Genomic DNA, 16,020 nt, shown 5'->3' with positions numbered 1-16,020 from the left:
TGGAAGGAAAAAGGTACGGGTCTGTCTTCTAGACGGACAGACGTGAAGGGATCACTACTTGGTGCATTGTTTTTTCTGTGTTTTGTAGAAGAGAAGAACACGAATGCAATCATTTGCATGTTACTCTCTGTAGTTATAAATGGCTTTAAAATATGTAGAGGCAGCTGATCATGGTCTCTCTGAGGAAGCAGTTATTGATTTACTGATCTAATATCTATAAAACTTAAATGAATCTGCTCATTCGACAGTTAGTACCCAAAATTAATTCTAGTCAATTATATAAAATGCATCCCTTGGGCTGTGAGTCCTGTTTGAGGGCAGCATAATAGTAGGTAATATTGCTGACTTCTGAAGAGAACAACTGGGTTTACAGCTCCAGTATTTCTGAGGCTTAGTCAAGAATACAGTTAGGGTATGACAGTTCATTTTGTGAAACTTAGAGGTCTGTTAGTACTATGTTGAAACAAGTCCAGAACCATGTAATGGCTGTCTGGGATCTCCTACATCTCAAAGCAGTGCTCCCACCACCAGATGACAGGTTGCAAAATTCACCTTTTATTATCCTCTGGTAAGAACTTGACTGAAACAGAAATATTTTCTTTGTCTGCAGAAAACATTTGGCATCAGCTAAATGAAATGTTGACGAAAGAAAGCAAAAAAGGTAGCCAGAAATATTTGACCTTAGCCTCAGTCTTCTAAGTAGCCCAGGATTTTGTTAACTTTTGAATGACAACAGCTATCCCAATAAGATATATATAGTAGAGGATCAAACTGTATTCGGCTTTGAATAATCCAGAAATCATGTAATCAGTTTCTTTGTTTATTTGTATCAGTGTTTGTTTTACAGGTAGGAAGGTGTTTTCAGTTCCTAATTGACATATGCGGGTTTTGGGGGTTTTTTAACATAGGTATGGAAATAATAATTAAAGCTGTGAGGTACTGATGAGCATCAGGTAATGAAAAAAAAGTCAATATATAGCCGATTAACCTATATAGATAAAGCACAATAAGATCTCCTGTGATACAAGAAAAATTAAATTATACATCTCAGCTTAATGTAAACATCCTTCAGCTGAGCGATATCATATCATATATGCTTCCTAGCACTCTTAAAAGTATTTATAGATACAGGGGTATCTTTAGACATCCAGAAAGGTAAAACAATAATCTTCTGACTGCACTTGAGAGCTTAGTTTCCCAGTTTACCTCAGCAACTGACTGCCCTGTGAGGTCCCCCAGCAGTGGGAAGAGGTTTGGATGAAAGTCCCTCAGGTGAGAACTGCTGAACCCTGGCACAGCCATTCACAGGGGTGCAGCTGTGTACCAGGTCACTTGCCATCCCCCTTCTTACCACCTCTGCTTCCAGTCCACATGGATTGCGAAAGGTGGTCGCAGCAGGAGGATGTTACCAAGGAGGCACTCATGCAAGATCACATTGCCTGTATGCTTCTCTCTTCTAACGATGTTTTTTAATTCATCTCTACTCATAAGCCAGGGAAAAAGGATGAGCACTGATAGATTTGGGTTCCCTACTTATCACTTATTTGTTAGATAATAAACTGCATTCAAAAGGGATAGGGTTGTAGATTATAGAAGCCATGTGTAGCTCAGGGGTACATTCAAGAAGAAGAAAGATCCATTGCCAGTTCCACAGGGAAACTTCTATTCTGTTTTATTGTACTAGAGAAAGACATCCCAATTTATGCCCTTATGTCACAACTGTTACTTACTGTGAGAAGGGAGGAGTGGCTAATTACAGTGATCTTCGTCTTTGGGCATTTTTCTAGGTTAAGTGGAACTGTGGTCTTTGAGTCCCAAATTGTGTCTTAGAGAAAACTCCAAGTGGAAAATTTTCCAAAATACATTTGGAAATACATGCTTTTAACTGATTAAATATAATAGACCCCATATATAAGACATATGTCATACTGTACTTTACTTTAAACATACTGCACATTGAAGGGAAAATGTGAAAAGTGCAACAGTTCAGTATTAGAAAAGTTTGCTGTATTTCCAGCCTTTTCTCTTCTAATCTTTTTTCCTCTGAAACTAATTTTGAAATCTGTCATTAATCTTGCTAAAGTAAATATGTGATGATACAAACATTTTCATCGATTTTTACTGCTGGCGAGCTATTATAGTTCCAGTCCTAAGTTCTTAGAAGTTTCTGACTGTATTGTCTCTTCAAGCAGTTACAGCTGTTTTTTGTAGCACTGATAGATTCTCTTCCAATTTTCTTAAATACAGACTTATAAAACATCTCTAAGAAACAGAAATAATGGTAAATTATTTCCACATCATGTAGAATGCCTTTCAGCTTTTGTTCTAGTGCTCTTATTTTCCTGGGTTTTGGATTTCCCTCATATAGCTTTGGCAGGTTGGAGTTCTGTTTTGAATTATTTTCTTGGTCCATCTGCTTAGTCAGTATGCATACCATAGTTATTCAATACATGGTTTTAATTTATGTGGGGATCAAACACTATAGAAATGCTTTTCTTTCTAATGCCAAGAAATGGAAAAGACAGTTGAATTCAGTGATTCAGGCTGTGATTAAGCATTAATCATGCTTTCTCTCAGTTCATGATGCTACATATTTGTGGAAAGATCTGGTTTTATATTATTCCTAGCCCTCAAATGCAGTGTCTTTCTGATGTAAAATTTATATTACACATTGTTTAATTGTACTAGGTTTGACTTCGTTGCTGCAGGACAGTGCCTCTGTAATATGGTAAATAAGAGCGCTGTATAATGTAAACATGGATCTTGTTCAGATAGGCTATTTATGCAATGATGAGTTTTCCTGTCATCTCCACTGCTGTTCTTGACCTTGTTCATACCACCTTTCATGGACTCTTGTCATCTACTGTCTTTCATGTCTCTAGCCTCTTTATTCCTTCTATTTTTCAGATTGCTTCTTTAGCAGTTCATTTACTTCTTGGATCCTGTCTCCTCTTTGATCTTTTCATTCTTCATTTATATCCCATTACTGTTTTCTACCCCTAACTCAATTTCAAACTTATGTGTTTATATGTGGGTTTTGAATTCACCTCTCTACTTTTGATCTCTCTTCTTGTCCAGTCTCTAGCATCTCATTCTTTTGCTATCTATCCTGTAAGCACAAAACTTACACCGAATTGCTCAGTGCTTTTACTTGAAATATCATGTTGGCAGTGTCATTGTATCCATCCTTGTCAGCATAATCTGTGACAATAGTTTTGGCTTTTCTTTCGCTGGTTCAGGCCCTGAACATGTAGGATGTTTTTAAAAACAAACAAATGCAATGCAGGTGTGGATTAGTGATACAAAGCTCTAATTGTGAAGCACCTGGGATACAGATATTCATGAGCAGCAAAGCACTGTTCCCAAGTAAGCATCACTGAGGGATTTGGGCTCAGCTCTGTATGTATGTACGAAGATGGGAGTGGCACAGAAGAGGATCCTGTCGTTTTCAGTTGATAGATACTGACTCATTCTGTAAATCTGTCACTAGGAATCTCTACTGTTTTCTTAAAGAGGAGGAAAGTAGGAAATAGGAGGCCTGACATAGTTTAAAGAGTCTACAGAGCTATTGGAACTATAGTTTGTCTGGGCTGGTTTGGACTGCAGCATTGCCTGACATTTCCCTGACACAGGGAAGACCACCACAGGTCCAGCTCTCATGTGCTGGCCAGCCTCCAGCCCTGACACCTGCAAACACCATATACGATAGTATTGAAATGCATCCTTGGAGGACCGCTCTATAGGCTGGAGTCTTCTGAAGTGGCAGCACCACATTGCTCTTTCTGTCAAATAAGTTTTGCTTAGCCTTGGGTCTTTTACCTAAAAGAAGGGATTGGAAAGAGAATTAAACTTTTTATAGTTTTTAATGAAGAAGAGTGTTCTAGCATCTGCAGGGTCAAGATGAAGATTGCCACGCTCCTAGCCTAAACCTTCCTGTGAGTTGCAGCAGACTCCTGTAAATGTTATTGAGTGCTTTCCAGAGCTTTTGCAGGTTCAAAGACGTGCGTAACTCTGATAGCCACAGAGGCTGATGTTTTATTCTAAGGGCAGTAGAAGCCTGAGTCCGTTGGTACACTGGAGCAGTGCAGTAGAAGTCCCACAGCAGCACAGCATTGCTGGAGACCTGCTGACAGCAGTGCTAGGCTAGGGCTGACCTCGCCTCCACAGCTAATAAGGTTGTCAGCCTCTAGAGTGTGTGCGACATTGTGTTTGCAGGTCACAGGATTTTGTTTTGAGCAGAAGTCAGCAGTAAGTTGGCAGCACATTAGAGCTTATTTAGGGAATTTTCTCTCCATAACTTTTTTTTTCTTTTGATGTTGCAGGAAATATTCAGGAAGTCATATTGCAAGAACACTTGGAAAAAGAAGATGAAATTCTGGTTTCCTTGGCTGGTTTGAAGCAGGTATAACTATTGCTTAGCTTAGCCCTCTTGAACCCTTCAGTGCTATTAAACCTTTCTTTCATTTCTCCTTTTTATTCTTTTAGTATACTGCTGTTTTGTCTTGATGTAGCTGTGTTACTAATACCAATGCATTGAGCATTCTGGTGTACTTTATCCAAAAAGGTAAAACTCAGCTATAAAGAGTTCAAATGACTTGCACTCTTCCTTGCTCCCTGAAAAGTGCTGGAGGCCTTGGACCAGAACTGAGGCAGTCCAACATCACATTCAGGACTTCAGCCACACTGTTGACTTCTTAATGCAAAATGTACATGCTAGGCAATAGTTATGCCTATTTCCCCATTACCTAAATGTGCTAACACTGGAATGTCATTGAATGAAAAGAAAAGATACTATGTACATAAAATGAGAATGCTGCCAAGCATCTGTAGCTCTGATTATACCGCCCTCTGCTCCCTCAAAATACATTTTATGAGGAACAGTGTGACAAATCTTAAACATATAATAAGGTAGGGAATAACCTGAACAGATTCATTCTCTTTAAATTTCTTGGAAAGTTGCTTTCCAGACTCTTGATACAACCACATTTCACTGATATTTGTTTCTTTAACCAATGCAGATAGAAAAATTGACTTGTTTCATAGTTCTTCAAAGCAAATATTTTGGGGAAATGGTGTATAAAAACATACTCCACAGAGCTTTAAAAATAGAATCATAGAATAGTTAGGGTTGGAAAGGACCTCAAGATCATCTAGTTCCAACCCCCCTGCCATGGGCAGGGACACCTCACACTAAACCATCCCACACAAGGCTTCATCAAACCTGGCTTTGAACACTGCCAGGGATGCAGCACTCACAACCTCCCTGGGCAACCTCCCTGGGCAGCCAACACCGATCCCTGAGGGACACCACTCATTACCGGTCTCCAGCCGGACATCGAGCCATTGACCACAACTCTTTGTATGCGGCCATCCAGCCAGTTCTTTATCTACCGAGTGGTCCATCCATCAAATTTATATCTCTCCAATTTAGAGAGAAGGATGTTGTGTGGGACAGTGTCAAATGCTTTGCACAAGTCCAGGTAGATGACATCAACTGCTTTACCTTTGTCCATCAATTCTGTAGCCCCATCATAGAAGGCCACCAAATTGGTCAGGCAGGACTTCCCCTTAGTGAAGCCATGCTGGCTGTCACCAAGCACCTTGTTGTTTTTCATGTGCCTTAGCATGCCTTCCAGGAGAATGTGCTCCAAGATTTTACCAGGCACAGAGGTGAGACTGACTGGTCTGTAAATGTATAATTCCTCCAAATTTCTGAATTGCATTCTTCCCTCTCCCATCCAACAACAGATCAAGGATATCCTGAAAGGTTCGTTGCGTTTCAACCAGAGTCAGTTGGAAGCTGAAGAAAATGAGCAAATCACCATAGCAGATGATCATTACTGTTCCAACAGTCAGAACAAGGGGACAGGTGATGCCCTAAAGGGACCTGTTATGACAAAGCAACAGTTCATCACAGAACGACAGGTAAGATAAAAACATCTCAAACAGGACACTAGTGAAATTAGTCTTATCTTTTTTGGAGACTTCCTTTAGCATGTCCAGACTTTACGAGGAAACATACCAGCATTCCTGGTACATATGGTTAAAGGTATCCCTCTAGCTATTGTCCTACTCCCACCAATTATTTTTATTGTTGCCCTATGCTCCACACACAGATATTAAAGGTTTATTCAGTGTTTTGGGCAGGGGGGGATTCTTCTTTCAGATTGCTGGATCACAGAATCACAGATTGATTTCCTACAAAAAGAGGTAAAAAATGGAGTTAAATGTTCCCATATCAAATGTTTTTATATGATTATTCTCAATTGTCCTTGTCCTTCAGAATCCATTATGTAAGAGATGATTAACTGCATTGCAGTGTATTCATGACCAGTGCCGAAAAGGAAATAGCAAGGAGGTTGCTTTTACCTTCTACACCATTATATTGACTTTCTCCTTGAATCAGTAAACAGTGTTTTCACATACAAAGCACACGGTCACAGGAAAAGTTCACACGCAGAAAGAAGTATTTTCTTTTAATGTTAAAAGGTCACTCTCTGTCTAAGACTCAGTCTGACTCAAATGTGATCTTAAAGACAAGTACTTTTGTATATGAACATTTCTGTAGTGGATTTAAGTCTGTTAGCCCACTACTGATACACTTGTAAGTCATTGGTAGCACTTTGACCTCAGTATTGAAGTGAGTCTGCAATCAGTTTACTTTCATTAAGTTTACTAACGAACTGCGAGAAATAATTACTCATTTTCAAATAATTGCACACAGTTCCCCTGAGTTAGAATACTCTATGTAAAAAATATATTTTAATTGTATTTCAGTATTAGAAGCAATACTGAGATTTTTTTGCTGTAATTAGTAATGGCAGGTTCAAAGAGCAAAGCTTTGCTAGGAAGTTTCCACTGCTTGTTTAGCTGTTGTCATTACAGTCACTACTTTCTGCCATAATAGAACCATAGGTTAAACTGATGTAGTGTATTGGAGTGTTCATATAGTGACCTCCTATTTTTGCCCTTTATCTCCTAGCATTTTATACAAATTGCATTTTGATTTCTTGCCAAAATGGCAACTAGTGGTTTTTTTTATTACTTTTACTTGGATTTATTCTAGAAAATGGAAGGTAGAATGCCATACAAAATGACGGCATGCTGTATGAGTGTGTGCTGGAAAGTAGTGAAGGGGAAAGGGACCTGGGGGTCCTGGTGGATAGGAGGATGACCATGAGCCAGCAATGTGCTCTTGTGGCCAAGAAGGCAAATGGCATCTTAGGGTGCATTAGAAAGGGAGTGGTTAGTAGGTCAAGAGAGGTTCTCCTCCCCCTCTACTCAGCCTTGGTGAGGCCGCATCTGGAATATTGCGTCCAGTTCTGGGCCCCTCTGTTCAAGAAGGACAGGGAATTGCTTGAAGGAGTCCAGCGCAGAGCCACAAAGATGATTAAGGGAGTGGAACATCTCCCTTATGAGGAGAGGCTGAGGGAGCTGGGTCTCTTTAGCTTGCAAAAGAGGAGACTGAGGGGTGACCTCATCAATGTTTACAAATATGTGAAGGGTAGGTGTCAGGATGATGGAGCTAGGCTTTTTTCAGTGATATCCAGTGATAGGACAAGGGGCAATGGGTGTAAACTGGAACATAGGAAGTTCCACGTTAACATCAGGAAGAACTTCTTTACTGTAAGAGTGACAGAGCACTGGAACAGGTTGCCCAGGGGGGTTGTGGAGTCTCCTACACTGGAGATATTCAAGGCCCGCCTGGACAAGTTCCTGTGTGATGTACTGTAGGTTACCCTGCTCTTGCAGGGGGGTTGGACTAGATGATCTTTTTAGGTCCCTTCCAACCCTTGGGATTCTGTGATTCTGTGATTCTGTGATTCTGTGCAGACCCTACTTATGCTGGAGAAGCCCTTACTCAGATGCTGGTCTAAACCACGTGTCACTGAGTGGAGGCACTGGGAGCTTTGCCCTTGAGTATTGAGAGCGGAGCGGGTGAAGCCTGGTTTGCACAGGTTTGTTTATTTTTCCAGTGGAAGCATTGGGATGATAAATAATGAGGTCAGGTCTTATCCCAGAGTGTAGTTAGAGTATATACATCCAACCACAGGAAGTAAGATGTGTCTGTGAGTCCCACAATTTCAGAGGCTGCTATTAAAACAACTACAAGCAACATGAGTAGAAGTTGTTGAGCTCCTGCAGAACATTAACGTGGCTTCAGCACTGGATGGTCTAAATTGGATATTCCAATACATTGATACAGATTAGCCTTCTCTTATCTTCTCCAATTTCCAATTATGATAATGAACAGCAGCCCCTTTGACAGCAAAAAAGAGAAAGTATTAGGGTTAGAAATGGCACTCCAGGAGGACTGTTAGTATCTGGACTATCTGTGCTGTTTCTGAGCCCATTGTCTTTAACCACTGTGTCTAAAATCAAACAAAAATAGGAGAGCTTTGGATCCCTTTTAATAAACAGGAAAATAAAACTGCTGAATTTAGTGGGCTGTGACATTCAGCTGTTAATTGATGGGATCAATTGTTGGTGCAAACTGGGCCTCCGCCCAGACTTTTAGCTCTGCTGGAGAAAACAGGCTGCACTGATGCCCTGGGTCAGGCTAGGAGAATTTACTGAGAGCTGCAGGAGCATTAAAAACCATTTCTAGACCATTTAATGCATTTATTGGTAAATAAATTGTACTGTATCTGAGTTTCCTGTGACTTTGGTAATGTGTGTAATTCTGTTTCATGTGACTTACAGAGACTTTTCTCTGGTGGAATTATAGGGATATTTTCTAGGACAGTTAAAAAGTTACAGGTGTAGCTATTGTGTAATCAAGATTAAAATCTGGTCTTTCATTCTTGGTTGTTATATAAGTATAAATTATTTGTCATCTTACACCTTTTTAAAAAGTGCTTTTCCTCTTTTCTTCCCTCAAAATCCCTTTCTGGAAAGCGAGGATAAGGATACAGCCCTTCTTTAGAAAGCTGCAAAATTAAAAATGCAAAAACACAGGGTAAAGGCTCAAAGAAATAGAACGGGGTTTTGAATGTTTGGCTTTGGAGCAGTGCACAGTCGACAAACAGAAGGCTTCTGTTGCTAAATAATGAATGATAATTAACACATTATCTTGCCTTTATGTCTGTTCAAAGAAGGAGGCAAAATGAGCTGCTGTTCTTCTAAGCTTTCTTGAATCATATCCTTACAGTTAGTTTTAACTCATTCACAGTATGAGGGCAATTGAAATAAGTCTGGTCCTAGTAGCTGATATTCATCAGGAAAAATGTTTGGAGAAGCCATATGGCAACGGGCGTAAGGTTGTTAACTTTCAAAGCTACTGGAAGTATAATTCTGTCATTTTTCATTTATTCAGTAGTGGCAGCAGATGGGAGAAAACATGGTTCACGTCAGCATGAGTTTCCTGAAACAGAAACAGGCAGAAGAAGAAGGGAGGAGGTATTTTACCCCAGGAAATATCAGTACCAAAATACCAGTGTATGCCAGGGATAGGTAAACATTTATGGGAGGTCCTTTTACAGCATTTTGGAGTCATTTTTTGTGCTTCAGTGCTTCTTTGATACTTGTGCGAGCTATGGATCTCTTTAACTGAACCAAATAGTGTGGGTAGAATGAAAAGTAGTGGTGGAAAGCACAACTCTAATGACAAGATATTGGGATGAGTAGTTTTCTTTCCTTACCCTTTATTAAATGGCAAGGAACTACATTTTAAGTGCATTCTGAAAGCAGAATTTAGGAAATTGCAACACCGATGCAAAGTGTTTATGATGTAGGGCCTTTGCTAGCACTCACTACTGAAAGCAAGGTACCCCATTATCATCCTTGGGGTACCAGCCAGGAAAATACTGAGCTTGCTGAGTGAGCGTGTCACTCAGTAACATCTGTGTCACCCTGTGCAAGATGGAGCCATCTCAGATGTGAGGGCTGCGAGGTCTGAAATCACCTGATCTTGATGGCTTAGAATAATAAAGTGTATAATTTTGCAAAATGAGATTGTACTGCATTCCCCAAGAGCTTTTAAATAGAAGAGTGGAAAGAAGCCAGGTGAATTATGCAACACTGGTTGTATAAAGGAATGTATATTTCTGTTGTACAGGACTGGGGTGAGATGTGAAAGTACTGAAATTTTGAATATGGCATTTAGAGCTCCCAAAAAAAGCTTCACCTGGCCCTGTCTTGTGGCCACACTGGATTCCTACAATACTGTGCATCTACTAATACGTGAACCTCATGACGTTAAACAAGGGCAGGCCTTGCTCCTGGGTCAGAACAACGCCTGGTATCAGGCTGGGGAATTAAGGGATTGAGAGCAGCCCTGCCAAAGAGGACCTGGGGCTACTGGTGGATGAAAAACTGGACATTAGCCAGCAATGTGCACTCACAGCCCAGAAGGCCAATCATATTATGGTCTGCATCCAAAGGGGCGTGGCCAGTAGGTCAAGGGAGGTGATTCTGCCCCTCTGGTCTGGCGAGTCCTCACCTGAAGTACTCCATCCAGCTCTGGATCCCTCAGTACAAGAAAGACATGGACCTATTGGAAAGGGTTCAGAGGCCACAAAAATGCTCAGAGGGGTGAAGCACCTTTCCTGTGAGGAAAGGCTGAGAAAGTTGGGGTTGTTCAGCTTGGAGAAAAGACTCCAGGGAGACCTTATTGTGGCTTTTCAGTACTTAAAGTGGGCATGTAAGAAAGATGGGGACAAACATATTAGCAGGGCCTGTTATGATAGGACAAGGAGTAATGGTTTTAAACTGAAAGAGGGTAGATTTAGACCAGGTATAAGGAAGAAATTTTTAGCAGTGAGGATGGAGCTTGTTGCCCAGAGGTGGTAGATGCACCATCCCTGGAAATATTCAAGGCTAGGCTGGATGGGGTTCTAAGCAACCTGGTCTCGTTGAAGGTATTGTTGAAGGTTATTGCAGCAGGGTTGATCCCTTCCAAACCAGTAAACAATTCCTCAAAACTACTGTATGACTTACTACAGAAAACTAAGAGCAATGAGAATATGATTACTCAAAATCCTCATGACTAATGTATGTGTTAAATGCCTAGCTTCTGTGATCATTACGTGGATGCACTATGATGATGAAACATGTAAGACTGCTATGCCTAGTAATGTATTAATAGTGTTATGTTTTATGCTTTTATAAATAACAAATAAATTATTTCATCCAAAGCTAATACCCACTTTATTATTTTTTTTTTCTTCTTGATTTGAGCATTGCTACTTATGAATAATAATTATACCTTTATCCTTTTCCCAGATCACTGACATGCATCATAAACCTCTTTTAGTGGTAAAGTGGTACTAACTTGAATTCTTTTTTGTGCCAATGTCTCACAGACTACGACTGATTCAAGCACTAGCGAAAGCAAGACTGCTGATGACTATATTATGGTTTCCAAAGAAGAGGAAGGAAGCAGAAGTGCTGTCCCAGAGCTAGCGCAATCCCTTCCAGCACACAAGGAATCAGTGGTGAAGCCAGAAGCTCCTTCTCGTTCTTTGATATTCTCTGATCCACTGATGGGGTCCATTTCAGCCTCCTCCAGCAACCTGAGCTCCAGCCCTGATGACGACAGTAGTAATAACAGCAAAGATTCTGATTTCGCTATTGTCAGCCCACTGGACATCTAAAGAAACAGGTTGGAAGAGTTTGCAAGATTAATTATTACAAGTCGGCGCAAATTCCTGTGATTGCATGGGCTGGATAATTCTTTGGATTAGAAGGACAGAAAATAGATAAAGGGAACCCATTTCAGCTGCCAAAAGCCTAAATTAAAAAAAAAAAAAAAATTATTCGCAACTTTTCAAAAAGGATAGATACCTTTTAATAACTGCCTTAAATAAAGACCCTTTAAATCCCTGTTCTAATACAGTTATTCTTAGTTATATGTTTATCTTACTTAGGAGCTTTGTTACTGTAGATCTATTGCTTTCCCAAAACATAGAATAGTATGTGCTAGGTACCGTAGTGGATTAGGAAATGTGTAGAGACTTGGCATCAGACCTGAAGCAGCAAAGACAAGCTGGGTTTAGTATCATCTTTTTACAAAGTATGCTTGACTGGGTTTTCTGAGGAGGAAAAGGTACTGTTTCTTTAGAGACTGTGATTAGAGAAGTGGGGAATGTATATGAGAAAGATTAAAAGTATCATCCTTGCAGTAAGCTTGTTCTCAGTTGAGGAATCCTAGTTTCTTCATTTTCATCTGGCAGTAGCCTGAGGTGTGTTTGAAGCAGAGGTTTGTGTAGTTATTCCTCAGCGCTGTCTTCCCTGATAACAGGGACCTATACAACAGAGCCTTATTTCCCTTTGCCTACTTTTTTCCCCCTTGTGAGTTCACAGTTCACCTTGTTCCTTCTTTGTATCTGTCTCCTTTTACTCCCCCTGGCATGAATTATTTTTTATTTTACTGAGACTACCGTGGTTAAAACAGTAGGTGCAAGGGAAATTACAATACTGCGTAGTGTAGACCTCAGCCAGCTGAACTACAGCTAGCTTGAGTATGGTAACTTACCAGGGAAGGGTGCAAAGTGAAATGAAATGTTCACAGTTAAAAGCACTTTATGTCTCATTACTAGTATCTTCTGTAGACTCTGTTTACATATATTCCTATACAATTTCCATATTTCTAGTCAAGACAAGCATAATGGTACAGCAGTGTTAACCATCAGAAAGTTTCTGAATAACCCTAGAACTTGTTCTTCTACGAAAAAAGTGTATTTCTTTCCCATCAAGTACATAGTACATCTAATAACAGTTTTTTCAAGCTGATGGTGGGGTTCCTTTTAAACTCTGTTGAAATTCATAAAAAGAAAGCAGTGGTAAGCAGACACCTCCTCTTTCAAGACCTAGACAGAGCTAGCTTTACGAAGGAATGCTAGAAAGTCATTCTATAACAGCATCAAAAGAAATTGTGTTATTTACTTTCAGATACACTATACCATGCAACAACTTCATAATTGCATGGCAAAGCTTGTGCTTGTATGGAGTTAAGAAATGGTAGTTATTTGCTGCTTAGTCTATAATTGTAAATGAAGTTAAGTACTGTATCCCAAAGATGAGGTGACATGTAGTTTGCTGGTCTTAGATTTCACAAGGTTTTTGTCAGTGACTGAATTGAAGAGATAATTGTAATGTAATTACATGGTAGCTGCCATATCCTTATACCTTCAAAAAATGCCGTGTAGTCCCTCTGAGATTATTTGTGCCTTGTTATATGATAAAATACTAGAATGTTATGAGCAGGCATAGCATGATACCTCTCTGCAACAGTGATACAAACAGTCAGATGACTGTTTAGATGAGAGATCTTAAATGCATAACATTTCAGAGAGGAGTTTATTTTGGTTTAATTTTAAGCTTCATTGAAAGTCACGTTGGAATTCAGCATGCATGCCTGTCTTCAGGTTTGTTTTATTTCCCTGAGTTTGCATGAATGCCAGGGGATTAGGTGGGCTGTTGATTTATTTAGGTCTTTCAAGCTTTTCTAGCCTTAACCCATTCAGCAAGGCTTGTGCCGCACTACCAACAAAGGGGAATCTGTTCAAGAAGTACCTATGGAAAGAGGAAAGAAATATTCTGGGGACAGAGAGAAAAGTTTTATATTCTGTGACACATAAACATTCAAAGATTCCAATACTTTGGCAGGGGAAATATTTTACTTCTTTTTTATTTTTTTAAGCATCAATCTTTTGATTTCTGTTCTGGTTGGTTGTTTCAGGGATCACATTGCTGTTTTCTTGAACAGTCTCATTGCCAATGGAAGAGTGTGATTTGTACAGTTCTTTTATTTTTGTAAGTTAGTTGTATCTTTAATATTGCATATTTTAAAGCAGTCCTAAAGGTTTGTAAAGATTTTGTGAGTTTCTGAGAAGTTTTCACTAATCAGTGAATACCGATGAGCTGAATGCCTGTCATGCCATGGGATATGATAAAAATCTTCATAAGCAGAGACATAATTATACTAACAAGATGAGAGCAATTTCCAGTAAATCAATTTATCTGCTTTGGTTATACCATGTCCTTCCACATCTCAAATATATCTGATACTTGATTATAGTGCAGGGGTACTTAGAATTTTGTACATTTATCAAGTTTGAAACTTCTCAGTTAGACAAAATGTCAAGTCATAACCCTGTCTAGTGTTATGTTAAAAATTCCAAGAAAGAAATTTTCATTTAAAACACAAAATCAGTCTTTTTCTCTGAAGATGACCTACTCGTAATATTAATGGATAACAATAAGCAGATAGAAAAATTATAGTCATTGCAATTTACTGATGAAAACTAATATGGGATAAGATATGTATCTGAGACTGTTGTAATGTATCTTGCATCTGTAATTTATGACTGTTTAAAGTCTCTTGCATGTCATGTCATTGTATGTACTGCAGAAAGGCAGTATCATATTTTCACTGGGTATTCATTTAGTCGTGGAACTTTGTATCTTTAGTCTGGAAGAACATCTAGTCTGCTTTATTAAAGAAAGAATTAACAAATTTTCTGTGCTTGTGCTGTGTTCTCAATAGGAGGGAAAGCTTTTTGACTGGAAGACTGGAAGTGTGAATACTGAGGACAAAAGTAGTTAAAAATTTTAAAATTATCCCATTATCTCCATAAACGCAAATATTCTCAGTATTTCAATCAGATTTTATATATATGATCCATAAAATAAAACTGACTGTCATTTATGTCAGCCAAACAACAGAAAACATTTCTTATTTTACCCTATTTATTGTATCTGAAAATATCAAACCAGAATTTAACAAGGTATAGCTTTTCTGCAGTTTCAGGAAACTTGGGATAGTTACATCCCTGTGTGTCAGTCACAGTGCCAGTATCTGTATGGTTCACTTTTCTGAATCTCAGTACTTTATTTCATATTCTTAAATGTTTCCTGCGATTCTCCAGTATGTTCTTATTAGATGGCACTGAGGCAGCTTTTTAAAAGATTAAATTTCAGATTGAAGGTGTACTTGTGCCCGGCAGTTACAATGTCATCTTTCAAATGTAGTCATAGCAGTCCTAACATGAACTCATTTCTGAGGGTGTCAGCCCTTAGATAATACTTTCAATTCTGTGCTGCACATGTTGGTCTTGAGTGAATATCTGTAATGGTTTATTAGACTTGAAAAGGTGCAATTTCATAAAATAAACTGCATTTGGCTACAGAATAGTAATGACGCTGTTTTATAATCTCTGCCGTACTTTTAAAAGTGATTATATACAGTCTCTGCATTAGTGTTTCCTGTGTCACCAAATCTGCTAGACTCCCACTTTAGTAGCTAGCTAAATTTAGAGATGAAAGAGCATGAAAGGAGGTCATCAGAGAAACAGCAACTTGAAGCGCGCACATAGGCAACTTGTTTGCCTGCTGCTTGAAATATATTTAAGCGTTAAAATGAGGGGAGCTTTTAGATATGTGGGAGGACCCTGCAAGAGGCAAAGTGCATAAACCCAGAAACAATGAGCTGGAAGAGATGAAGCATGAGACTCTCAAACTACAGATTCTGTAGGGCAGGAACCATCCTTTTCTCTTGAGTTTGTACAGACCTAGCACAGATTGCTATCATAGAATCATAGAATGATTGGGGTTGGTCCTTAGGATCATCTAGTTCCAACCCCCCTGCCATGGGCAGGGACACCTCACACTAATCCACATCACCCAAGGCTCTGTCCAACCTGGCCTTGAACACTGCCAGGGATGGAGCACTTACCACTTCTCTGGGCAACCCATTCCAGTGCCTCACCACCCTCACAGTTCACATCATCATAGATGCTGTCAAAATTAGGATGGTAATAGCAATATTATTTCACCAGGTTTTACTCTTTCCAACAGTGAGCTAGATGTAGTCCATTAATAATAACCTAGCTGATGGCAGTAGTACTGTGTCAGAGGAATTTGTTCCCGCACTGCTGAAATGGGTGCAACTGAAGAGCAGTAGCTTAAACAAGTAAGATAAAACCCCAAAAAAAAATCCGTACCAAAACCAGGATAACAATATTGCCAAATATAAAACGCTGCATTTCTCTCGAGACATATAGTAAGTGTAAGAAGTGT

General features: G+C 39.4%; 1 protein-coding gene across 11 annotated transcripts in view; it reads left to right on the top strand.

Annotated features, from left to right (window-relative positions):
• The window catches only part of TBC1D5 (TBC1 domain family member 5), a 328,319-nt gene extending 313,861 nt beyond the window's left edge, over positions 1-14,458 (top strand). For all 11 annotated transcript variants that reach the window (XM_065666027.1, XM_065666031.1, XM_065666023.1 and 8 more), the window contains 3 exons: positions 4,323-4,402; positions 5,749-5,925; positions 11,304-14,458. In XM_065666027.1, the coding sequence (XP_065522099.1) occupies positions 4,323-4,402; positions 5,749-5,925; positions 11,304-11,594 (548 nt within the window). In that variant the 3' untranslated portion in view covers positions 11,595-14,458. The remainder of the gene's footprint in view (positions 1-4,322; positions 4,403-5,748; positions 5,926-11,303) is intronic.
• The last annotated feature ends 1,562 nt before the right edge of the window (positions 14,459-16,020 follow it).

This window comes from Lathamus discolor, chromosome 2 (genome assembly GCF_037157495.1).
Source record: "Lathamus discolor isolate bLatDis1 chromosome 2, bLatDis1.hap1, whole genome shotgun sequence".
Taxonomy (NCBI): domain Eukaryota; kingdom Metazoa; phylum Chordata; class Aves; order Psittaciformes; family Psittacidae; genus Lathamus; species Lathamus discolor.
This window is presented reverse-complemented; position numbering and strand designations above follow the sequence as displayed.